The following is a 26,898-nucleotide window of genomic DNA, read 5'->3' as shown; positions in this document are numbered from 1 at the left end:
CATCACTCATGGAGGCAGCCGGGTTATACAAGAGGGCAGGCAGGAGCAAGTCACAGTTAGTCTCGAAGGGCCTGGCAGTCAAAAGGGGGGATGCCTCCCAGCCACAGAAGCTGAAGAAGAGAAATACACCCAAAAAAGAGGACCACTTGGATAAAGAACAAAACCGAAAAGACAAGACAGATTTTCAGTCTCAGCTCATAACATGTCTTCCGGCACAAGTATAGAAATCTCAATTCATTGCCCTACACACGAGGGAGAGAGAAAAGCCGAAATGTACAAAGACATTGATCACTGATTAACATAACAGGAAAGAATCATAAACCATGAAAAAGATCACCAACAGGGGCAGAGCTAGTGAAATGTAGTAGAACTATATGCAAAACTTGGGACATAAATTTGCATAAGGTGCGGTGGTAAGTTTCAGACAAGAACTAAAACCAGTTACACGTGTGTGTAATGAGCCGGAATATCACAGAGGTTGTTTTTTTTGAAGATTTATTTATTTTCATTGGAAAGTCAGATTTACAGAGAGCTTCTTCCGGGTCTCCCATGCGAGTGCAGGGTCCCAAGGCTTTGGGCCGTTCTCCACTGCTTCCCAAGCCAGGATCCTGGAGCTGGATGCAAGGCAGGGCCACCGGAACATGAACCGTTGCCCACATGGAATCCAGAGCACGCAAGGTAAGGACTCTAGCTGCTAGGCTATGGTACCGGGCCCCATCACAGGTTTTATGTGCATACTTTATTCTTGGATACTCACAACACCGGGAATTAAGGAACATGAACATGACATGTTTTTAAGGTCTGAGGAATTGAAATTCTGGAGGGAAAATGACTTGCCCAAGGTCAGAGTAAAAAAAAAAATGTAAATATGGAAAACACATGCAAATTCAAATTCTTTCCATCATTCTTTCTTCCCTACAGCATGAAAATAGCTATTGTACATCCTCTGCAATATTTTAATTATCAACCTACTTTTTTTTAATTTTTAAAGCTTTTTTTTAAAGATTCATTTATTTTTATTGGAAAGGCAAATATACAGAGAAGAGAGACAGAGAGGAAGATCTTCCGTCCGATGGTTCATTCCCTAAGCGGCCGCAACGTCTGAAGCTGAGCCAATCCGAAGCCAGGAGCCAGGAGCCTCTTCCGGGTCTCCCACACGGGTGCAGGGTCCCAAGGCATTGGGCCGTCCTCGACTGCTTTCCCAGGCCACCGGCAGGGAGCTGGATGGGAAGCGGGGCTGCCGGGATTAGAACCAGCACCCATATGGAATCCCAGAGCATTCAAGGCGAGGACCTTAACAACTACGCTATCGCGCCGGGCCCTATCAGCCTACCCTTTTAACTTAAATTGCTTTTAATGATAAATTTGATTTTAAAATATAAGAGAGACTTCAACACACAGCAGCAGCCACCACCAACCACAACGTTAGCTTTTACTGAGAGGCTAGAGGCTCTCTCTGTGTTTCACTCTAAAAATCAAAGTCAGGAAAATGTGAAATCCAGCCTACTTTCAATACAAACTCATTGTGATCCTAGTTACGGGAAGCTACTAGCGGCCTTCCTTTGTTACTGCTTTTTGTGTCCTAGGTTTACTCACTGTGAAAGTCCAAACCATGCATTAAGCAATGACCAAGGAACCGTGCAGTACCCTACAAGACAGTAAAAGGCGTACTGGTATGAATTTTCTTTCCTAAAATTGGTTGGAGACTATAGGTCATGGAAAGTGAAGTTAAGAATTATGTTCTATCTTTATTCATCCCTTTTCCAAACTTTTTTTCCCTGGAACCCACTTCAGTTTCTTGAGAGTAGTGCCATGTATGGTCCTAATGGGTTCAGGACATGGGGCCTTCGGGAGCCAATCTGATATCAAGGGTAGAGTCCTTGTTGATGAAACCAGTGTCCTCAGGTGTCCTTGAGAGCTGTCTTGCCTTTTTAACTGTGTGAGGACATGGGAAGAAAGAGCCCTCAATGAACCAGGAAGTAGTCCCCACCACATACTATAGCTGTTGGCTGCTTGATCTGGGACTTCCTGCCCCACAGAGCCATGGGAAATATATTTCAGCAGCCATGTGGATTAAGGCAAACAATACCCCAATAATGTTTTGTCGGAAATGCAAATTTGAGTTTTTCCTATGCCAAACGCCCCGGGTTTTATCAATAGCACCTCATAGGATAAATTTCCAGATTCCAGCATCCTTGGTCATGTCAGACAAAGGTATCTGGAAGGTACATCTGGACAGCAAGCTAACAGAAGGCTATTTCTGGCTGAAATCAGAAGAGATTGGTAACAGACAGTGAGTGTCTAGATCTTACTTTGTTGGGAGTTAGTCTGTCCAACCCTCAAGATCGTGTACGACAGAGCTGTTCGGTGACACACTACATCGCAAAAGTTTGCTGCCAGGAGTGACACAATTCCAGACTCTCGGAGCCCCAGAGTGGGGACCAGGCAGCGTCTGCACCTGCACAGCAGGGATGGCTGTACACCTGCACCAAGTGCTGGATGATTCCTCGATCAACTTTGCCAGCCGTGACCATGCCAGCTTCCGCACACTTGGCGGGCTGCCTTCGGCAAGCCAACAGATCAAAGACAGCTTACACCATTCAGGATGGAGCCGTCACCATCTAATTGCCATGTGAGTCTGACAGCCTTCAGCGGCACTGGTTTAATGCAGAATATCGATGGAGAAGGTGGGGATGGGAGGCTCTCACACAATCCTCATAAGAGAAGAGAGGGCTAGCCACTGCAAAAAGAAACGAACTGGGCCATAAATGGAGCACCTGGAAAGGTTCTCTTTCTTCTCTGAGGATATTCAGGCAGTAAGGATTTGCATGGATAGCTGACACTGCCAACTTGGGAACGTGTTTTTGGTTTTTTTTTTTTAATTTGAACAACACGGACAGAGAAGAAGAGGGGAGAAGGCAGCGTGGAGGAGGGAGAGGATATCCACCTGCTGATCCACCCCTCAGATGCCTGAAATCTCAGCTGGGAACTCAATCTGGGAACTCAGTGACTTGAGCCATCCACACTGCCTCCTGAGGTCTGCAATAGCAGGAAGTTGGAGCTGAGAATCTGACCCAGACACTCTGACATGGAATCTTCCATTTTAACTGGCACTCAACCAACAGGCTTAACACCAAACTGGTCCCCATCAAAGGCTTCTAAACAATGGGAAGTTCCTGAGACATTGTTCAGGAGATCTTCCCCAGCACCCTTTATACAGGTCTTCCACCATCGCTGCAAAATGCCCCCCCTTATCCATGCATGACTCCCTCTGATCACAGTAAACCAAACTAGGAAATCTTCATCCCAGACATGGAGCTGGTGGTGGAAATGGAGGAAGGGCAGCAAACCAAAGGCTGGCAGCTACTCATCAAACTCATTTGTATTTTGATGTTTCACTGATAGAATGTCCAATGATGTGCCAGCCTTTGTTTTAAAACTTAGGGGAAAAAAGATACAGTACAGTATGTTCCACTGGTCTTTCTCCCAAGAAAACCCAGTAACACCTATTTCTTTATAGCAAAAGTGACAAAATTATTGCCTTCAAGGTTTTTTTGTTTTGTTTTGTTTTAACAGGAAATATAGGTTACGTTGACATCTATCTGTCATCACCAATATATTCCACTGGTTTGTAGATCTGTTTGTAATGCCATTACTATGCTGTTTAAACTACTGTATCTTTGTAATATATTTTAAGCTCCAAATTAGTATTTGCATTCATGATAACATTAACAACAATAAATAGACACAGGGGAAAAAAAATGAAATTCTACCATTTGCAACAAAATGGTCCCAACTAGAGACCATTATTATATGCAGTGAAATAAGCCAATTCCAAAAGGATAAAAATCATACACAAGATTAATAGATATATAGGTAACCATGCATGTACATGTGTTCATGTAGAAGAACTGTATAATGAAGACTAGAATTCCAAGAAGTGAAGACACATTGCAGTAGGCATCTCTACTCCCAAGTAAAAGATGGACTCCCAATGAAACACAAACATATTTTGACAACAGGATACTGGACTTTCTACCACAGTCTGCTCCTACAATGTCATGATGCATGTGAGTGACAGAATGATGGACCTGTGACTATTGTCGAAGGCCTACACTGTTGTAATAATATAAGGGAAATCAGTGGGCGGGAGGGTGGATTCGGGAGTGTGGAGACAGAAACTTCTAAGCCTATGGAAGAGATGCTGCTGGGACAATTGAATAGCAGCCTGCAGAAGCAAAAAACAAGACCCTCACTTTTCGCCATAGACAAAGATCACATCTAATTGTATAAAGGATCTAAATCTATACCTCCCCCAAAACCATCAAACTGTTAGAAGAAAATGTAGGAAATACCCTACAAGATACAGGTGTAGGCAAAGACATTCAAGAAAAATCATCAAAAAGATAGGCAGTCAAGACCAAAATAAACAAATAGGACTACATCAAACCGAGTGGTTTCTGCACAGCAAAGGAGACAATCAACAAAAATGCCAGAAAATCTTTGCAGAGTCCACAACAGATAGAGGGCTAATATCCAGGATAGACAAAGAGCTCCAGAAACACAACAGCAACAAGACAAATAACCCTGTGAAGAAATGGGAGAAGGAACTGAGCATTTTTCAAACGAATAAATCCAAACCAGACTGAGGTTCCACTTACCTCCAGTGAGAATGGGCTACATACAGAAAACTACCATCAACACCTGCTGGAGAGGATGTGGGAGGGAAAGGTACCCTACTCCACAGCTGGTACAGCCACTTTGGAAGTCACCTATCCTATGACCCAGCAATTTGACTCCTGGGAATACACCCAAAAGAACCGACACATACATGAGCACATTTAAGCAGCACAATCAACAATTGCAAAATCATGAAAACAATCTAGATGCCCATCGAAGCTGGACTGGAAAAAGAAACTGTGATATATCTTATTCTATGGAATACTACTCAGCCATTAAAAAGACTGAAATTTTACCATTTGTAACCAAATGGTCCCAACTGGAGACAATATGCTCCGTGAAATGAGCCAACCCCAAAGGGACAAATATCTTATGTTTGCCCTAATATAAGACAACCTCCATTGAGGGTGCAAAACAAAACCGAAGATGAACAAACACACATTTGTAGTCTCACGAATGAAGGACGTAATGGCGCCTAGAACACCAGGAACCAAAGAAAATTGACAGAACATATCTTTCCAACTGAATAAAAGTAGATCCCCAATGAAACGGCTAAATACACATAGGCAACAGAATATTAAACTTCCCATCCTTGCCCATGCCAACAGTGCCATGACCCATGGAAACAGCAAAAAGTTGGAGCCAAGACTACACTTGACAGGGGACGATGGAGGAGAGACATAAAAGTCCTTTTTAATATTGTTTTTGCTACGTCTCATGCGATCTGATAATCATGCTTTTCATTTCATTTCTTCAAAAAAGCGATTTATTTGTCTTTTCTACTAGTTTCTTTAGTGACACATGGGTCACACAGCAGCATCGCTTTCCTCGGGAAGATTTTCTCTTTTTCATTTCTTCAGTGACATACTGGTCATTCGGCAGCATGTTATTTAACTTCATGGCATTGCAAATTTCTATTTTTCTTCCGGTTGTTGATTTTATTTTAGGGCTTTTTCATTTAGTGACTGTGTAATAGAAACTATCATAGCCGGTTGGCAAGATACAACGCATGGATCATCATCTCTACTTCCACACCAAAGATGAACTCCTAAAGAAACTGTTAAATATGTCTTTTTTTAATATATATATATATATATATATATATATATATATATTTATTTTATTAATTACATTGCATTATGTAACACAGTTTCATAGGCTCTGGGGATCCCCCAACCCCTCCCCATACCCTCCCCCCATGGTGGATTCCTCCACCTTGTTACAGTATTACATTGCAAATTCAGCCAAGATTCTTTCATTGCAAGCATTCTTTCATACCAAGCATAGAGTCCAGCATCTTATTGTCCAGGAGAAACTGTTCAATATGTCTTAACAATAGGACGCTGGACTCTCTGCCACTGACCATCCCTACAATATAATGTTACACTTCAATAGCAGAATGATGGGACATGTGACTCCTTATGAAGGATTCTACTACTGCAATAATATGGGGGGAATCAGTCGCAGGGAGATTTGGGGGGGGGAAGGGACGGCAAACCCCAGAGCCTATGGAATTGCATTGTAAAATCAATAATAACAATAATAAAAATAATAAAACACAAGAAAAATAATATGCTATGGATTTGAGATCAACTATTTGTTGTCTTTAAAGGAACTATAGATTTCTTTAATCTGATTCAGCTGTCAGAATCCTAAGCCAACTATTTCTTTCTGTACAACACGGTCCCTGATCTTTACCACATTTTTCTGTTTTTTAATGAACTACTAAGTTGACAGCAGCCTGGTTCCTATCATTTGACCTTCTGAACTTCATCTCCCAACACCTGCTGCCTTTCCTCTTTCTGCCTCTGAGACGCACCCCAAGAGGGCATGGGGTAATCGGTGGGGTGTCAGGCCTGGGCCTACCAGGATGGGGTACTCGGGAGAGGACAAAAGGGGGAATTCATAAAGTATTGTTCATCCCTCGCCACACCACAGCCAGCTGATAAGACCGACTGCCCTGGGCTCAGACAGGATTAAGCGAGCTGCCACCACGGGCATAGAAACTATAGCCTCAGAGCCTGGCCGTGCAGGCCAGAGAGTCAACCCATCGAAGGGTACCCAGAGGCAGGGGAGGACCGCAGGAGGAAGCTGCAGCAGTAACCGAATGTGTCTGCTCGCAGCCAGAGTGTGTGCTGTCTTGAACACAGAGCATCTTTTCTCCTATCACCTTTCTGGGCTATCAGTGATGGCGCCTGACTGTCACAGCACTGCCGTCTCACACCCTCAGTGCTGCTGGATGTCAGTCAAAGGTCTAGCAAGCTAAAAATACCACCACTTGTCTGTAGCGTACAGGGGCAGGCTTGGGTTTTGAGCCCAGGATACTTTTATACAAACCAAAGCAGAACAGAACAGAAACTCCACAGGGCAAAGCTCAGGGGAGTCAGTTGAAAAGCATTCTAGGCGATTATTCCCAGGGAAGGGGACGCTTTGGCAGGTAGGGAGGACTTTAAAACAAGGTTGGGATGCCCTGGATCCAACTCTACAAACACAAAATGTAATCACGCACACACGCAGTAACAAGTGGATATGACGAGGAATGCCAAGCTCTAACTTCTTTCAGGATGTGAACAGAGCAAAAAAAAAAAAAAAAAAAAGAGGGGGGGGAGATCAAAGAAGTTCCCTGCACAGTGGGGGCATCAGAGAGGGAACCAGCAAGCACCCATCAAGGGACCAGCGCTGCTGCAGTTTAACAGATTCCACACCCAACACTGCGGTTCAAGTCCCAGCTGCTCCGCGTTCAACCCAGCTCCTTGCGAATACACCTGGGAAAGCAGCACACAGTGGGGACACTTGAATGGAGCTTCAGGCTCCTCACTTCAGCTTGCCATGGAACACATCCGGGGAGTGAACCAGTGGATGGAAGCCCTCTTGCTCTCTAACAAGCAAATACAATGAATCTCTACCAAACCAGTGCATCTTAAGCAAAGTGAAGGCAAGCAAGAAGGAGCCGCTGTTTTGGGGGTTTGCTAAGATAAAGGAAAATAGAAGAACCCCAAAATTCAACAGCTGGGGAGGGACAAGATCAAACTAAGGCCGAGCCAAGAGGCTCCTTTTCTGGTCTATATCATCTAATCTCAGCAAATTTGGGGGGCAACTCAGAAGGGTGATCTTTAATGGTAACCAGAAAAGGGAGGAAGTAAGTCAAGCAAACAGGAAGGTAGATGTTGAATCAGAAGGCAACATTATTTATATGATTTCTTACCTCTCTCTCTATGATAAAGTGGAGAATTACATTATTTTCCAGCATTGCTTTTGCCTCTCATTAACCTAGTTTGTAGCTAAAAATGCCCACTCGATATTTTGGGTATCTCCCCAAAGGATAGATAAATTAGCATACTCTCAACTCAGCTCCTTGAAATGGATCGTTTCAGCTAAGCAGACACAGCTCATGCATTTCCCATTTTCCTCACATCTTCTCGTTCTCTGACTTTCCCTGCTTCCTTCCCAAGGTCTCCTGGTTTGGGCAGGGACCTGGGAGAGAAGAGAAAAGAAAAAACTCGAGTGGACTTTGGCACCTGTGCCTCGTCACAGCACTAAACTCAAAGTACAGCTCACTGTCGCGGTAGGACCTCCACACACAGGTCTGTTGGCATGTCTCACCATATTTTTTGAAGCGGGAAACCCTGGTTCATGAAATCTGCTGGGAAACCTAACTTAAAAGCTGTGCTTACTTCATCCAAACAGTTCCCCAGGGATTCAGCAGGAGTGCATCTGATTAAGAGGGCGGATCTCTTATCAGTCCCGGGACAGATGGCTTAGCCGTGGGAGGTAACCACAGCTGGCCTTGCCAACCTTCACACCTCCCATCAGTAATGGATTCTCACTTTCCAGCCAAACTGCTGAAGTCCACCAGGAAAGAAAGAATCTATCAACATTCACAGCTGAAGAGGAAATAGCATTTTTGAGACGTAACTCCCTTTGGTTTCAGATTTCAAGGGTATTTCAAAAGGTTTCTGGGACATGGAATACAACGTGCTTACTTTGTTGCAAGAAAGTTTTTAGATAATACATAAATATGAGAAGTATTCAAACAAGTTTACTAAAAAAATGCATCATGAAAAAACTAGGCATGGATTTCAAATTTTTGCACCAAAATAAATCACTGATTTCATTATTAAAGTAGCCTTGTATATTTTATTAGTTTCATCAACTCTTCCCTCAACCAAGGTAATAGCCGTTGATTTCACAAAACAACCAAATGACACATAACCAGGAAAGTTAGAAACACCCATGTAAGATTTGCCTGCTTAAAGAAATCTAAGATAACAGCCTGGGCTGGAGGCATTTCTGGGTTCTCCTTATGTCTGAAGGGTTTAATTGTCTTCCTATTTGCTTTTCATAGCCAAGCACAAACCACTAGATCTGTACTCTGGGGGGAAACATGAAGAAAAGCAAGTACATATACAGCAACCTTGGTTTGGATTGCCCAGGAAGACACCTGAACTGCACACGAATTCAAGTGCATAGAATTTATCTCAGATGAGATGGGAAGGGAGAAGCGGAAGGCAGGGGAGAGGGGCATCAGAAAGTACGGAAGAGGTCACAGGTAGGGGCAGAAGGGAATGAAGACCAGGGGGAGAAACTAACAAAGGCAGAATCCTCAAGGCAGTTACAACAGTAGTAGTTGAAATTAAATCCTGTGTGAGTATTCGGGAAGCCTGGAGGAAACACTGCTCAGGGACCCGGGGTATTTATGCACAAATTCTCATCAGGCACTGAGGTAGGATTCCCAATAAAGCCACCCACAATGTCAGATAGGAACCCCTTTTGACTAGCTAGCATTGGCTTTCCTCTTGCTATTTCAGGATGTCAGGATGTCACAGGAGCAGGTGTGGAACAAATTCCTCAGATACCAGACCCTTTCCTATGTATGGCTAATTTATTTCAGATTTGGCAGTAATGTCACTCATTTAAGATTTGAACATAATTTAATACAAGGCAGCGTCATCTGAATTGATTAATCATTTTAAAATCTCAGCAAAGGGGACAGGGAAGGGCAGTGCAGTGGCATAGCATACTAATTCTCCTTGTGGTGCCAGCATCCCCTAAGGGCACTGATTCGTGTCATGGTTGCTCCACTTCCAAGTCAACTACCTGAGTCTGCTCTTAGGTCCCCCACACCAACATGGGAGAACCAAAAAGAAGCTCCTAGAACCTGGCTTCAGAAAGGCTCTAGCTCTGGCCACCAGGACCATTTTGGGGAGTGAACCAGTGGATGGAAGACCACCCTCTGTCTCTGCTTTTCTCTCTGTAACACCTGCCTTTCAAATAAATAAATCTTTTTTTTTTAATCTCAGCAATAAATTCTGACTTGTTCTGCAAATTTCTAGGTTCCAGAAAATAAAATGTTCATTCTGAAAGATGATGGGATTAAGTCAATTCAATTTACTTCCAGGAAGCATATCTGGATGCTAGGTCTACCTATCATTCAAAACAATATGCAAATGACATAAATATATTCCCACCTTAAGGAGCTTACAATCATAAGTTCATAATTCATAAACATACACAAATACTACAAAACAGTGCATGCTACAGTCAAGAAATATAGAAACGTGTTCTATAGCAACAAGGATGAAGCAATACATTCCAATCAGGTGAAAAAGAGAGAAACTTGGAGGAGGAATGAGCACGAATTCTATCAAAACAAACTCGGTTCCCATCCCTGACCATAAACGAGACCACGGCCACAGTTTCAACTGTCTGCACTCCTGTGGCTCAGGGCATTCCTCAGGTTCAAGCCTCGTTCTAATCCTAAAGCTCTTATTCGAGTTCCCGGGTTAGTCATTCCCATGGGAGATGTCCACCTGCTGGTCTTTGGTCTCACGCCCCCTTCACACTGCTCCCTCTCAGAACAGTGACCTCAGATTTTCTCCCTGAGGGCCACAGGCACATCCCATGCTGACCCGAGATATGTCCAGACGTCCAGGTCTCCAAATTACGATCTGGCCCAGATTTTTTTTACTGTCACACAAAGAGAAGTTAGGTACCAAGCCATGTTCTGCATGCTGTGCAACCAGCAAATAGACAAGCAGCCAGGCAAGTCACTAGGAATGCAGGAAGGTCCCCGTGACACCAAGGACGAAGTCCTGCATGATAGCACAGTGAGTCTCCTTAATTGAATCCCCAACATCACGGCATACCATTGCTTCTTTCTCTGTACCTCCTGACACCTCTTTGCTTCATAAAGACAGGGACAGGATTCCATATTTTTTACAGCTGAGCAGTACTTATGTGTGCAGGTGTAGGGGATGGAGGAGGGTGTGTCTACCATGTTTCTATTATTCATCCATTGGATCATGGATGCTTTGGTGGTTTCCCATTTCCTGGGTCGTGTGAATAGTGCTGCCATAAACAATGGTGCGCTCCGTCAGAGTGCTGGTTCGAGCCCCAGCTCCTACATTTCTGTTCCAGGTTCCTGCTGAATTATAACCCTGAGAGGCAGGCAGCAGACCACAGCTCAAGTACGTGGGGCTTTGCAAGTCCCATGGGGGACAAGAACAGGGTTCCTGGCTCCTGGCTTTCTCCTGTCCCAGTCTGTAAGGTGCAGTCGACCGGGGGTGTCACCCAGGAGAGTCTTCCCCTACCCCCACTCTGTTTTTGTACGTGTCTGTGTCAGTGCGTCAACCAGAGACAGTTTGTAGTTACTTTGAAATCATAAAGATTTTGAAATCCACGTATAATTTTTCATAATACATATTTTCCATAAATTTTCCGAAAAGCCTTCACATGTGTGGACTTTAAAATAAGCCCATCTTTGGGTTCCATCTTCCACAAATCCAACTGTCTTTTTTTGAAATAACACACACTGAAGCCACTTTGCATAAAATAATAAGATTTTCCTTGATTTTTGGTAACCAGTTCTGAAAGTGACAAGGAGATCCCTTAGGAACAGGTGTCTCTGTCTAAGGCTTCCTGAATATGAGTGCAGTGAGTGCCTTTCTTCCTCAACGAGAGAGGCTGTGGCCTTGTAGAATTAGGTCTGACCCAGGTACACACTCAGCATTGAAACACACAATGGACATGTGCTGAGAGAGAGAGACAGACCTAAGGAAATGGAGAGAAATGAAAACACACAGCCAGGTTTCGAAAGGAAATGCTTCCTTTTAAACATCGAAACAGTCCCCAAAAGCACTCCAATAATACTGTCAGTTACGTCCATGTTTTGACAAATGGGACCACACTGTCCAAAGGGCCCCGAGCTCAGGCCAAGTTCTAGCCTCACAAATGGGACTCACTCAGTAACAACGGGTTCCCTATCACATCAGCCTTGTTGATGTTGGAGCAGATGAAAGCAGATGTTTCCTGTCGAACTGGGACTCTCTCCCCCAAAGAACACATCAACAACTTCAATCTCTCCAAGCCACACATAAGACAGCGGGGCCTCCGTGTAATTGGAGTTCTCCTTAATAATAGGTGGGGTGACCTATCACTAAACAATTTAGCCAGCTCTTCTCCAAAACACAACATAACACAGCACACAGTTGTATAAAAGGAGGAAATTATGAAGACAATGGCCCCTGCAACCACTCAGAGGTAATACGGTTTCTGACATGTGGCTGCTACGACTAGCTGGACAAGGAAAGACTTCAGAGTACTCGACATTTCTGGAGTGAGCAGGCCCCGGGATTCAGAGTTATCCCTGAGATCAAACAATCCCTGTAGATACAGGCCCTGTCTCTTTCCTCTTTGAGAAGTAGGGATCACTGAGGGAGGAGACTGGAAAAAAATAGTAGCACAAGATGTTTTATCAAAATCAGCCTGGCGAGCCCGGCGCAGTAGCCTAGCAGCTAAAGTCCTTGCCTTGCACATGCCAGGATCCCATATGGGCGCCGGTTCTAATCCCGGTGGCCCTGCTTCCATCCAGCTCCCTGCTTGTAGCCTGGGAAAGCAGTAGAGGATGGCCCAAAACTTTGGGACCCTGCACCCACGTAGGAGACCCAGAGGAGGCTCATGGGAGACCTGGAAGAAGTTCCAGGCTCCTGGTTTCAGACTGGTTCAGTTCCACCCATTGCAGCCACCTGGGGAGTGAATCATTGGATGGAAGATCTTTCCTCTCTGTCTCTCCTCCTCTCTGTATATCTGACTTTCCAATAAAAATAAAATAATTTTTTTTTTAAATCAGCCTAGGGATATCTTTCTAAACTCTGCGACTCTGAGCTTAGGCACTATGAAGCAAGATTTCTGTAACGTTCACTTCTCCCACAAATAATGCGAGTTAGAGGCTGGATCTTCCTCGATCATTTACAACAACCGCAGACTCCGTGGAAGGAGCAAACACGCAGCACAAGGCATCATCACACGACTTGTTAGCGCTCACCAAATGCTTGTTCTGCACTGGGGTCTGTGGGTTTGTCATCCCACACCAGCTAGGTGACAGCCTGGCAAGCTGAGGGCGCCACTTTGCCTTTCAAAGATGAGAAGATAGTCACAAAGGGGGGTTAGGTGACTCCCCTACCAGACAGCTATTGATGATGGCTCTGGCACTTGAACTTGAGTCTTTGTGATAAAATGCCCAGGCTCTGCTAGCGCAATTTGGTACTTCCAAGGGCTGGTTTGTTTCAGAAGACCACACTGATCATCTAGAACAATCCAAGCGCTACTCCAGGAAGACGTGGGCCCTGTCCAACGCAGACAATGGCTTCCCACGAGTGAGATCCACCAAGGAGAAGAAGGCACTGGCTCCCTCGTGGCAACCACGAGCCTTCTGTTATACCATTACACGTTGCATGTCACAAAGGTCACCTGCCTCTTTCAGACATTCTGATCTGATGATGGACATAGATTTCATTCCCAAAACTGTATGAACCCAGAGCAGGCCTTAAGGAAATATTTCTTGATGAGAAAGCTAATACAAAAAGTTCATGGAAGATGGAAATTTGAACTGAAAGAGAAGTTCATTTTGGTACCAAAAGACAAAAAAAGACGCCTGAAACCTAGGTATACAAAAAGTCTTTCAAAAAAGGGCCATTACTATACTTCAGAATAGGGCGAATGCTGCACCAGAAGTTACTGGAGAAATGTTCTTGATTTCAGAGGATACTGATATAAAAGGCAATCTCCTCTTTCGTTGGACCTTCTCATATATGGGCATGGTACCAGCTCCTCCGGGGCCTCTTCGTGAGAAACGCACGCCAAGGAAAAAAACACAGCACCTCCTGGCTCTCAGGGGATGGTGCTGAGCCAAGGAACGGATGCCTCCCTGCAGAAATCCTCCTCCGGACAACTTTACGTGTGAGCAAAATGACATTATAAAAAGCACACACAAAAAATATGAGAACAATCAACTGGGGATGAAACTCTGTTTAGAAAAAAAAAAAAAAAGTAGGGGAGAATGTCAAACTGTTACAGGCCCCACTCGGGACACCTGCACTTCATAGCTAAGTGCCTGGCTTGGACTCCTGGCTCCATTCCTGCTTCCTGCTCTCAGTTTACACTTTCTCCAGGCCACGGCAGAAGATGGCTCGGGTACTTAGCTACCTACCATCCACGTGCCGGACCTGGATTGAGTTCTGGCTGCTGGAATCAGCCTCGCCCAGCCTCAACTTTTGTGTGCATTTGGAAAGGAACCAGTGGCGGACGGAAGACCTGTCTGTCCACCTGCCTATCAAATGAAATTCATAAATGAACATTTCTGACAAGCAAAGAGAGTGGCCAGTGGCACACTAGTAACCGCTGTCACACATCTTCTGTGTCCTCTCATTTCCAAAGGACAGCACAGAGCTTTCCCCTGGGTCTTGGCATTTGTCTTATTTTACTTCTCTAGTTTTTGGCTGAACTACTAAACAGATCATGGAATGAACAAATGGTTACAAGATGCACACAGATGAATTAAATGTTTTAATGGGATCTGTGTGCAATGTACAGTCAAAACCCCATCGTCAGAATTCGTGGTAAGACGTTTGAGATCTGTGTAGGCATGTAATGGCTCTTGGGCAGCAGGCAAAGATGTGCATGAAAATTAAAAAAAATCATCCCTGTATTTTCCCAGAAAGATAACTCTTCTTAAAAAAAAAAATTAAGATTTATTTACTTCTTTTGGAAAGGCAGATCTACAGAAAGAACAAGAAACAGAAATATCTTCTGTCCTCTGGCCTACCTCCTATTTGGCCACAATGGCCAGAGCCAAGCCCAACCGAAGCCAGGAGCTTCTTCAGAGTCTCCCACATGGGTGCAGGGTCCCAAGGCTCCATGCTGTCCTCTATTGCTTTCCCAGGCCACAAGCAGGGAGCTGGACAGGAAGTGGAGCAGCTGGGACATGAATTGTCGCCTGTATGGGATCCTGGCGGGTTCAAGGCAAGGATTTTAGCCACTGAGCCACCACGCCGGGCCCGAAAGATAACAGGCCTTCCAGGATCTAATATGTACGGAAGCATTTAATGGAGTTCACAAAGAAGTTTTCATTTGCAACAACTTTCTAGGATGTTAATAAGAAGGCAAGAATAGAAAGTAAATCCCTCTATTATTCCTGAATCACTGAGTGCAAGATTCAATATACATATGTGAACTCTTCCAAAAGTTCATGCAAAACTAAGAATGGATTTCAAAAAGTTTTGGAAGAAAATGAACTTGCCTTTGAAGTCCATTTTCCATACGCTTTTTGAAATAACCTCACACAAAGAACAGCGAAAGAAAGTTAATAGTTATTATAGACAAGGTAATCTCAGAAACTAACAAACACAGTGGGTCTTCTAAAACCTTCATTTTGCTGTGAAATGTGCAAGAAACACCACACAGTCACCTGTTATCTACAAAGAGGGTAACAGGAGCTGGGCAGCGTCACCGGTTGAAACCTGGTCTTCCACGTGGAAAAACTGGAGCCTTTTGCAGAGAAACTTCTGGTGAGGCTCCAGCTTGCTATCTATGAAACTCAATCACTGTGAATGCTAAGAACCTTCACTGGGCTTGTACAGTGGAATCACATGGGTCCAAGCACTGTCATTTAATCTTCAATTATTGGGCTAGCACTATTCTTCTCATTTCGTAGATCACAGCCCAAGAATTTAGAGGAGTCAGAATTCAAAGTCAGCAGTTCAAATGCAGAGAGCCGGAAAGGTCAGAGAGCCAGCTCCATTTTGGAATGAGCACCTGAGGACACGCAAAGGCACAAGTTCCCCATATCCATCACATCATCGTTAACTCTCACTCCTTGCCACTCACAACCTGAGGAACTGGGTCCATGTAAAACAGTCTACGCCTTTTGAAAATACTGTGTGGGTACATCCTGGAGGCTCAGAATGACGGATCTCCCTGGATCTAGAAGGATGTATTGGACACACATTATCAGCAACTTAGCTTTGGTTGATGGTGAGGTCTGCAAACATCGGAGGTCGGTAAGGAGAGAGGCAGGGAATGGAGGAAGAAAAATGAGAACAGAAAAAAAGGAAGGTAAAAAGTGGAAGAAAGTGAGAGAGAGAGAGATGGAGGAAGAGAAGGAGAAGGAGGAACAAGAAAGGAGTAAAAAGAAAACGGGCAACAATGATGAGTGCTTGAGCAGACGCGAAGGTAATAAGCAAAATCACCACTTTGGTTGGGGAGCCATTATCAGGGACTGACTTACAGAGATGCAACGAATTAAGAACCACGCCCAGGATGGCTTCCTACTCACTCACCTATCCTACACTGGTTGATTGCTCATCTCCTGGGTCCCAAGTTTCTGCACTTACTCCTCCTGCAAGGAAGCAAGGAAGATCTTCCTTGGGAGCACAGTGGGTCGATTTTCAGTCTTTTCCATGGACAAACGCAAAGATCCTGACACAATCTAAGCCCTGGACAGGAAAGCTTGCACTTGCCGCCAATGCAAGGGACTCTAAAAGGCCTTAGGACAAATTCTCACCTCAAGCAGACACGTGATCAGAGATGAAAGAGACGGCTCCCCAGGTCTGAACTTCGCCCTCAGCTGTGTAGAGCTTGTAGGCATGGGTTGAGATTTATTGTCATTTTTTTTTTCACCCATGGCAAGGAGAAATCATACCAATCAAAACTTTCCAGAAGTTTCTTGATACACAAAATGCAACAGAGAAGAGCTACTGAGGCCTGACAGACTACGGTGCAACAGCTGCTGCTAATGTTGCAATTTCAAGCAGATCCTGCTGCAAGGGTACAGAATTCAAACCTTCACCTTGAAACCCAGTCCACATCCACCAGGAAGTCTTAACACCAGAAGTTGTTTCTTCCAGAGATTTTTCTAAACAACAGTGACAAGTTCAGGGTCAGAATTGCAAGACAACTTGCAGCAAAATTCATTCTCCGTAACTGCTACCCCATGGCCTTATCTGATGTCACTCTCTCCAATCTGGCCCACACAGAGGACTCACTCAGGTACATCCACATCGGTTCATGTTCCAAGCAACTTCAGGAATACGGAAGAAATTACGAGACTCCCATGGCCAGTCGGATGGTGCCCTTGTACCTTGCTTCTCCCTTGCCCTGTGAACTTGCCAGGCTACTTCACGTCTCAGCATCATAGCTTTTCTACAAATACAACGTTGTAACAGCACCTGCCTCAAACACTCCTGTCTTCTAAGATTTGTTGGAAAGTCAGAATTACAAAGAGAGAACAACAAGCAGTGGGAGAGATCTTCCATCTATTGGCTCCCTCCCTAGATGGCTGCAGCAGTGGGGACTGGGCAGAGCTGAAACCAGGAGCTTCATCCAGGTCTCCCATGGGGGTGGCAGGGGCTCAAGCATTTGGGCCACCTCTTTCTGCTTTTCCATCTATTAACAGAGCGGTGGATTGGAACTGGGACAGACAAGGCATGAACCAGCATCCATATAGGTGCTGATATTAAACAAGATGACCCAACCCGGTGTGCCACAAGGCTCTGCCTCAAATACTTCAGAGGGCTTGTCTAACAACCAAACAAGACATTCTGATAGCTTACTGTAAATAAAAAAATGCATTCCTTCTCTTATTCTCGCTCTTAGAGGAACAATCCAAACGTTCCAGAAGTTTCTTGATTCACCATGCATGTCTCTCACTTACTGTTCTTCCCTCAGATTGACACAAAAAGGAAGACTAATGGTATGGGGCACGCACCTGTGCAGTGTTCCAACAGGGCCTGCTTAACATGACCCTAGGAAGCTAGGGGTTTAAAAGTTACTTTTAAACTTCATTTTGTTTTCCGGTGAGAATAACAAAATACACTTCAAAATATAAGTCACGTATAAAAGCCACAATGATTTCTTTTCTGGTCCAAAAGTCTCTTCAGGCCTAAGATGAACTGTCACTATCCTCTCTCCCTGACAAACACTGATGAGCAGGTATTTTGTGTAATTCCCACACGGCAGTACCTCGAGTCCAACACCCAGTTCCACTTCAGCTCCCAACGAATGTAGACTCACTGGGGCAGGGGTGATGCTCGAATTAACTGTGGCCCTGCATTCATTGAGGGAGATGTAGATACACCCCAGGCTCTGGGCTTCAACCCCAGCATCTCAGGCACTTGGTGACCGGACCAGGGAATGGGAACTCTTTCAGATGAACACACACAAATTGGGAAGAAAAAGAAAAAAAAGGCATCACCTTGTACCAACTTCTCTGATTGGCTCTGCAAAGTATATAACTGGTGCTCAAAAAGTTCTTGGGAGATATGTATTATCGAAGGTTTGCAATTTCTGCCACCAAAATAAACGTATCTTTTATTGATGTTTTCCATTAGCTGTCTGAATTCCATCTACATACCGACCAGGGTTAGGCTACGGAGGCCTGTCTTTTATGTCACGGATAAATCTGACCACTCGCCCTGAAATCCCAAAGGCTCCAACCCCAGACATAAGTTACACTTTATCCAAGGAAGATTCCAGGCAGTATATTCGGGCTTTGCTTCAGACAAGGAGGCAGGCAGCAAACACTGATTCTGAAGTTCCCTGGCTCACCTGCACCCAGTCCTTGTCTTCAGAGATTCATTTCTCATCTTCACAGCAAAATATCCCAAGGCAAAAACACACAAAATTCAAAGCTCACCCTGACTTCCACTCAACATTTTCATGGAAGTATGAAATTAAACCCAGAAACTGTTTCCTCTAGAGTTTTACCAAATCTTAATGACATGATGAATTTTTTAATTTATTTTTTATTTTTTAAATATTCTGACCACTGAATCACTCCCCAAGTGGTTGCAATGGCCAGAACTGAGCCCATCCGGAGCCAGGAGTCCAGAACCTCTTCCGGGTCTCCCACACAGGTGCAGGGTCCCAAGGCTTTGGGCCGTCCTCGACCGCTTTCCCAGGCCACAAGCAGGGAGCTGGACGGGAAGTGGAGCTGGCGGGATTAGAACCGGTGCCCATATGGGATCCCGGGGCGTTCAAGGCGAGGACTTTAGCCACTAGGCTACCACACTGGGCCTAGATTTTTTAATTATTGATTAGGAAAAGATTGCTTTGTAGTTGCTTCCTTTATATATACAAAAGGCCTCAATATTCATGTATCATTACTGAAAGTCTGATTCACCAGGACCTCACCTCAACGTAGTCGGAAATCCCAAGATAAAGAAGTGCCCTTTATTTCCATGGCGATTCAAATAGAGCGATATGTGAAAAGCAATTTCTCTATGCTCTGCTTTGAAGTATAAAGTCCAAACCCTAAAAGATAAGGATGATCAAATTGGAGCCGGGTAGGCCGAGCGAATGTATGAAGATGGGGAGTCGTGTCGCCAATTTCAGCAAGGCAGGGAGATGCAGCGGTCCATGCGCAGATGAGGAAAAAGTAGAAGTTTGGAATTCTTCCCAAATGTATCAGTTGGGTGATAAGGATTCACTAAGATAGTAAAAACGATGAAAAATAACTTTTTTAGAAAAATCAGGAACGTTGCTCTTTATGTATTTTAAACTTAAATCATCTATAATACATCTATGTACTCATGTCAATTTGGATATAAAATATGAGAAAAGCTAAACAGTAGAAATGAAGAAAATGGAAAAAGATCTCATATATAGAAGATACGGGGAACCGCTACAAACTGATCAAGACAAAAACAAGATGAGGCCACAGCTGGGAGTTAAACAGAACAATAGTCAAGGACAGGGGCAGACAAGGAACAGACAAGGAAATCCCCAAATCCACCTAAAATATATAAAAAGACGTTCAAACTCATCTATAGGAGAATGAAATATTAAAATAGCCATAGTACGTCACCCTGTTATCTGCACTGGAAAAAAATTAGACAGCCAGACAATATAGCATTGGCTTAGGTATGAAGACACAAAAAACTTAGGAATTGGTAGACGCCCCCCCTTTGACTGAGTCATTCTGCTCCCAGACACGGCATCCCCAAGGAATTGTCACACACATCCACAGAGGACCCTTGCAGCCCTGTATCATTCATCGCAGCCGGAAGGGGAAACGCCCTGCTTCTCAACAGAGCAGGATGGAACAGGCTGCTCTGTGGCTTCCAGATGGGTCTGGTCACCCAGCAGGCCCTGACAGGAGACTGGCGGGTGAGGAAAGAAGAGAGGTCAGGCTATGTGTCCCTCCCTGAAAAGTTCAGCTCCTGTCTGACAGCCCATCATTCACAACAACTCCAGACTTTACTTGACCTTCAGTCCTGGGCTATTAACAGCCTCCTGCCAATGCTAGCTGGTCCTTCTTGAATTTTTGCTTTCTCTTAACCTCATCCTTTCCTCCAGGGATCTTCCGTTGGCAGTATTATTACATTCTCTTAGTAAACCCCCTTTTTGGAGAACGCTAAGTCTCTCCTGCCTTGATCCTTATGGAATCCGCCGCAGTTTTAGGAAATTGTGATAAAGGATCTTTTTCTATGTTAAGATAGGAGACACTTGGACATATCTACCTGCCAAGGCAAAAATAACTCCATCACCCTCTATCAGGACGAATGCATGGGAAACCAAGCAACGAGATAGCAGCGCGCATCACTAACTTCCCCATTAGTGTCATGCATGATGGCTGATCTGACGGGTGAAATAGCACAGATCTAAAGCATGTGCAGGAACTGAATGTCGCCACAGATCAGGAGATATTTGCATGCTTGCAGGATTAGCACTGTCTGGATTCCAACAACCAGCTGAGCACATTCAAGATAAAACTACAGTACAGATTTTGGACTGGGGATTGGCAACAACGAAGTAATCTCACATGAGTTGCATAAAGTTATTTTGCATGGCAACGTCAGAGCAAGGGCCAGTTGCATGTTTCCCAGCTTTGGCATTGCCCAACATCTCTTTACAAACTCCTGTCCTGGCTGCCCAATCCATGCAACAGGCTCCACGCCCACCACCATAACTGCACCAAGTTTATGTCCCCCTGGCCTATGTGTCACATTCCTATTTCTCTCTCTTTTTTTTGTCTTTGCTTATTATTCTCTGCCTTCCGTTGTTAGGCTGTAGGTTCCACCAAAGCAACGAACCATGCGTCAGACACAGAAGCTTCCGCATGAGGGAACTGACTAACTGTGAACAAAAGGAACAAAAGCAAAGAGTAAAAAGAGGCTAGAAGGGAGCCAGTGTTGTGTGGCAGATTATTCTGTGGTATACAACGTTGGCATCTCACATCAGAGCCCCTGATCAAGCCCCAGCTGCTCCGCTTCCCTTCCAGCACCCTGCTCATGTGCATGGCGAGGCAGCATGAGTACTCAGGTGTTTGCCATCCACATGGACGATCAGAACGGAGTTCCCAGTGCCTAGATTCAGTGTGGCTCAGTCCAAGCCATTGCAGCCATCTGGGGAGCAACCCAGCACACAGAAGCATTTTTCCCTTTCTTTGAAGCTCCGCCCTTAGAACAAACAAAGAAATCTTCAACGATCAAAAAGCGTAGAAAAGCATAAAGTCTCTCCTCCCGACTATGTTGATGGTTGTGGAACTTACAAGGCCTTCCTCACAGCCAAAACATACCTCTCAGATCGGGCTCCTCTGGACATATTGCAAGGATGCTAGCTTTGTCTGAGAATGCAAAGACCTCAAACAACCAGGGCTCCAGTCTGCGTACATTTCCCTTGTTTTTCCTAGATTGGGCCCGGGTCCAAGCACAGATGGGTGCTTCATAAATATTATTGAAGGGTGATGACTCAGAGGGTTATTTAGTGCCTCCACATGGGGTGGAGAGAAGACCTCAGGCCACAAACACACTCTGAGAGACTCCTCTGCAAGCACACGTCAGATCCGTCCACAAGGACAAAGCCCCAGAAGAATGCCATTGTCAAGGATGAAACCGCATTCTTATTCCGGGGTGAACACACTGCTTGTTCAATGCCACTGAAGGGCGGAAGTTAAAAGTCCAGGAAAGTCTTCCTCCAAGGAATAACAACTGTCTGTGGACAAGGGAAGTTGATATGAATAATTCAGCAGTGAGAAGGGACAGCCCATCCCCTCCCTCCCTTCCAGCATCACAAGAATTTGGGCAAGCGCACTATTGAATGTGTCTCAGCTACCCCTGTTCATGGCACTTACACGCACAACTCCACGGTTTTACCAATGCCCTCTCCAAAAACAATAATAACCGTCTAAGTGGGAAATCACTGTCAAGATCAAGGTTTTTAAAGCTAGATTTAGTTGATCTAGGAGGAAAGAAGCCTGAAAAGTGTCTTTTGTGAGAGCCCACTTGGGAATCCACACAGCAGATCAGATACCCAAAATGAATCGGCGCGTCAGAGCTGCACAGAATTCTGGATCCCAACCAGCAAGCATCAATAATCCTTTGAAATGGTCACTTACATATCCGAACAGGTCCTTTGTGAGATTTTTAGAGCAAGGCCTCTGGTTTCTGACTGCAACAGAGAGTTAGTGGGAAGGAGTGGATAAAAGTGAAACCAAGACCTACTGGGAAATTTCCACGAGAAAAGAGGACAAATGGGTTTTGTTGTCAGACTAGAACTAACCTCTCGTAGCCACGGCTTGGAAAATTGCTGGCTACTCACAGGGGAGCTGGATGAGATTCTCTGTTGGTTTCTCAGGATCCCTCTTCATGTAACTGTAGTTCCCTGACACATGCAGGGGTAACTTACATCAGAACACCTGCTTTCTAATCCTGGGCAGATTTCCAGTTATCTATGACACTGCACCTTTCTCATGATTGTTTAACATCATTGGAATGATACACATCTTTTGAAACAGCAGACTCTTAAAAGTCACTGCTTGAAAAGATCAGATAAAAGGTGGGGACCATAAGCCAAGGTAAAGGAAAACAAACCATTGTCTCTACGTTGTCCCATTTCATCCTCAATAAGCCCATCACCAGTGCTCATTTTATCCAGCTCAGAGTCACAAGTGACCACTCAAAAATAAATGAACTTCAATACCTATATTCGTTTCACGTCACTTAAATGACTAAATACTGGTAGTACAAACTATGTACCCAGTGCTCTATGAAATGTTTCACACAGACCCCTTCATTCACACCCAAACAACCCATATTAGGATGCTACTATTAGTATCCCCATTTTACAGATCAGAAAACTGAGGCAGAGAGGTCAAACCTAGCCAACCTGCCTGATGAACACAGTACATAAGTGGCAAAACCAAGAACCAAGCTCAGGTTACCAGGCTCTCCATGGTAGCGTCTAGTCTCCTCCACTTTTGCATCTAAGTTCTCAAGCATCCACACGCTCCCAGTGGAGTAAGAAGAAGGATGAAGGTCAGGTACCAACCAAGGGGATACTGACATCAGAGGCGTACCATCCATTGTCCACAAAAGCCTTGCTTACCTGTCCAGGGCAGTGCTGGTTGGCATACTCCTCCCGAACCCTCGGACCCCAATCTGCCGGAAATATGGAATGCAAGAGAGGTTGGCGGCGATGATGGCCAGGGAGTCAGAAGGACTTACAAAGAAGCCATTTTGGCCTAGGATCATATAACGGTCCTGTAGGAATCAACATGAAAACGATCAGACAGAATCTTTGGCTGTTAGCTAGCACCCCATGTCCACAATCATACAAGCCATTTTACTGCCAATAGCACACAGGCAGTCAAAGGGAACACAGGAACCTTCCTTTAGATCCCCAAGTGTCCAGGGACCAGCACCTTGACACAACTAGTAATGTTCCACCTGCTGAACTACTCCAGTAGCCTCCGTAGACTTGACTCGGTTCTCCCCAAAACATATGGTGAACAGAGGTTACTGCTGGTCCTTTAGCAAGATGCTTTCAACAAGACCAGCTATAACAAAGATTTATTGCTTCCATGTTTTTTTGAAGGAAACAATCGCTTCTATAACATAATGCTAACCTGAAACTCAGAAAAGTAATGGCTATTCGATTACCACATTTATTAAACAAAAGAGCAGATGCAGAGGCAGTGTGGGGCTACATGTCCCATCCATGTTAACTCCAGATGTGTTCGTTGATGTTCTGGTTTATGTCGCTGGGCTTAATACACAGGAAAAGGATCAGCAGGCAAAAAACTTCCCTACTTACCCCATCAGCATCAAAAGCAGCTCCAAATCCATACTCTCCCCCTTTCATGGCTTCCAGTAGGGTCGTCGCGTAGGTCAAGTTCGGGTCAGGATGTTGCCCTCCAAAGTCTTCCAGGGGTACACAGTTTATTGCAGAATTGGCTGGGGCTCCCAATTCATCGCACAGAACTTTTCTCACGTAAGGTCCCATAACTAAAATAAGACACGCAGCCATGTGAAATAATTGCAGAACTTTCCTCCTGGAATGTTTTGTTCTGAACAGAACACCAAAGTTCATTTCATAAACTGGAAGATAAAGTCTGAAGCTTTTTTTCAAGATACAACATAAGACACTTATACTACTATTTATCGAAAAGCGTCTATATACAAGTTATTGCGCTAATCATTGTCCAGTTCCACAAAATCTTTCTCACAAAACTTGTTTTAGAAAAGTTGCCAGAAAGAAGCCAGCTATGTATTCATGACTCATTGTTACTTTTTATGTATTAAAACTTTATCTGGGGCCCGGCGCGATAGCGTAGTGGTTAAAGTCGCCGCCTTGCACGCACCGGGATCCCATATGATCGCCAGCTCTAATCCCAGTGGCCCCGCTTCCCATCCAGCTCCCTCCTGTGTCCTGGAAGGCAGTCAAGGACAGCACAAAGCCTTGGGACCCTGTACCCGCATGGGAGACCCAGAAGAGCTCCTGGCTCCTGGCTTCAGATAACTCAGCTCCAGCCATTTCAACCATTTGAGGAATAAATTACCAGATGGAAGAAATTACTCTCTGTCTCTCCTTCTCTCTATTAACCTTCCTTGCCGGTAAAAATAGATAACTCTTTAAAAAAAAAATCTTTATCTGATGAATGTATGCAAAAGTACTCGGGTCTGTAGAAATGGCCTTTGTCTCTGCAACTATCTGAACTCTTGCAGTACACAGTTAAACACCGAACCCTGGAAGCACATAAACTCGAGCATATTTTACAAAACACATAGTATGTTTCAGTACGAGAACATTGACAATGACCCTAACATGGAACTCCCATCTTAAGAACAGAAGGAACCATACAGCAAAGACACAGTTCCAACACTCCTAGACAGGTACGTATCTGGGTGACTGTCAGTGTAAGACAGAGAGGTGGCATTCGATGCGCGGTATGAAATAATCATTTCACAATAACTAGACTGAGTGACTTAAGTAGTAACTATGGGCAAGACTTCCAGAGGAAGACCGGAAGGCATTATTGAACTATTGGAGAGGTCAGGAACAGGGAAGCCATTCAAGTGGAGGGAACACTCGCAATGCACAGAGCAGGGCCTGGAGTAGAACCCAAGGCACACATGGGGGCCCGACTTGTAATCCTGCCAGCTGAAATGTGCATGCTGCATACTGCCTTCCGTTAATTCCCACCAGTAAGTGCCCTTGGTTCTGCTTGCCTAGGATCTATTTCCCCTCCACCTACACGGAGCACTCTGAGTTTCTTTTGGACAACCACTCCTCGTCTCAGTTAACGTAGTTCAGTATGGCTGGCTCTCACACCTCTCCGGGTTGAGGACATCCCAGCGAAGGTGACCGAGTCAGAAGTGGGCCTGCGACACAAGCCAGGCAACGAGGTTCAAACCCTGATAATGCTGCTGACGTCCACAAAGGTTAAGACCCACCAAGGCTCAGAGCCAAATGGCAGATTTTCCACTGGACTCTTAAACATGCCAGCCAGCCAAGCATCACTAAAATTCTGAAGAATGATCATTACTACAATAGCAACATAAAGATTAAAGAAAAACACACAAGGAGGATAAATTACATATAGAGAAGAAAAGTTTTAAAACACGCATCATTAGTATCTTTTCAAGTATGGCTAAATATATACCTATGTGACTTAGCAATCTTCTGCTTGGTTTTTATTCAAGTTTCTATAAAGCCACATTCGTGAATGTTCACAGCATCTTACTTGGAATCATCAAAACTAGAAACAAAAAACTTGTTTCTGTTGACCAACAAGTAATAAACAAACCCTGATACATCAGCACAAGGGAATACTACTCAACAGAGATAAGGAACTGCCGTTGACCTACTCAACACCATGAATGGATCTCAAAAACCATCTGAGCAGCCTGAAGCTCAAGGATCCATATTCAATGACAAGATAACTCCATCACCCTGTATCTAAACTAGTGCATGGGAAACCAAGTAACGAGACAGTAGCCCACATCACTAACTTCCCCATTAGCTTTCTCTCCACAGTTACCGGAGAATATGTTCCTCTAAGAAACTAAGAGTAGATCAAGAGAGTGGAATTAAGGGAATTGAGAAGCAGGAAATTACCAGAAAGATAAAGTTCTACAATGAAAAAGGGAGCCACCAGCAGAGTGGGACAGACCACAAGTCTCCAAGAAAATGAGACAACAGAACCCGGTGTGATGGCTTAGTAGCTAAATCCTTGACTTGCATGTGATGGGATTCCATACGGGTGCCAGTTCTAATCCCGGCAGCCATGCTTCCCATCCAGCTCCCCTGCTTGTGGCCTGGGAAAGCAGTGGAGGATGGACCAAAGCCCTGGGACCCTGCACCTGCGTGGGAGACCTGGAAGAGGCTCCTGGCTTCAAATCGGCTCAGTTCCGGCCACTGCAGTCACTTGGGGAGTAAACCAGTGAATGGAAGACCTTCCTCTCCATCTCTCCTTCTCTCTGTAAATCAACCTTTCCAACAAAAATAAATACATCTTTAAAACCAAAAACAGAAATGAAGAGAATGAAGTAAGAGCAGATTTACACTACGGAGAATTTGGAGATTAACGTTGCTAAGTGTCTTCAACAAAAACCAATGAGAAAATACGATTACTACTTTCACAGAAATCAGAAAGTTGTGCAG

At 44.6% G+C, this 26,898-nt stretch overlaps 1 protein-coding gene across 1 annotated transcript in view; it reads right to left on the bottom strand.

Moving 5' to 3' along the window:
• PGM5 (phosphoglucomutase 5) overlaps window positions 1-26,898 on the bottom strand; it is a 146,436-nt gene that overhangs the window by 91,651 nt on the left and 27,887 nt on the right. The window contains exons 5-6 of the mRNA XM_004591835.4: window positions 24,049-24,239; window positions 23,341-23,495 (exon numbers count right to left, since the gene is read on the bottom strand). Of these exons, the coding sequence (XP_004591892.2) occupies window positions 23,341-23,495; window positions 24,049-24,239 (346 nt within the window). The remainder of the gene's footprint in view (window positions 1-23,340; window positions 23,496-24,048; window positions 24,240-26,898) is intronic.

The sequence above is a fragment of the Ochotona princeps genome, chromosome 31 (assembly GCF_030435755.1).
Source record: "Ochotona princeps isolate mOchPri1 chromosome 31, mOchPri1.hap1, whole genome shotgun sequence".
NCBI classification, from domain to species: domain Eukaryota; kingdom Metazoa; phylum Chordata; class Mammalia; order Lagomorpha; family Ochotonidae; genus Ochotona; species Ochotona princeps.
The sequence above is the reverse complement of the archived record's forward strand: the minus strand, read 5'-3'. Positions and strand labels throughout refer to the sequence as shown.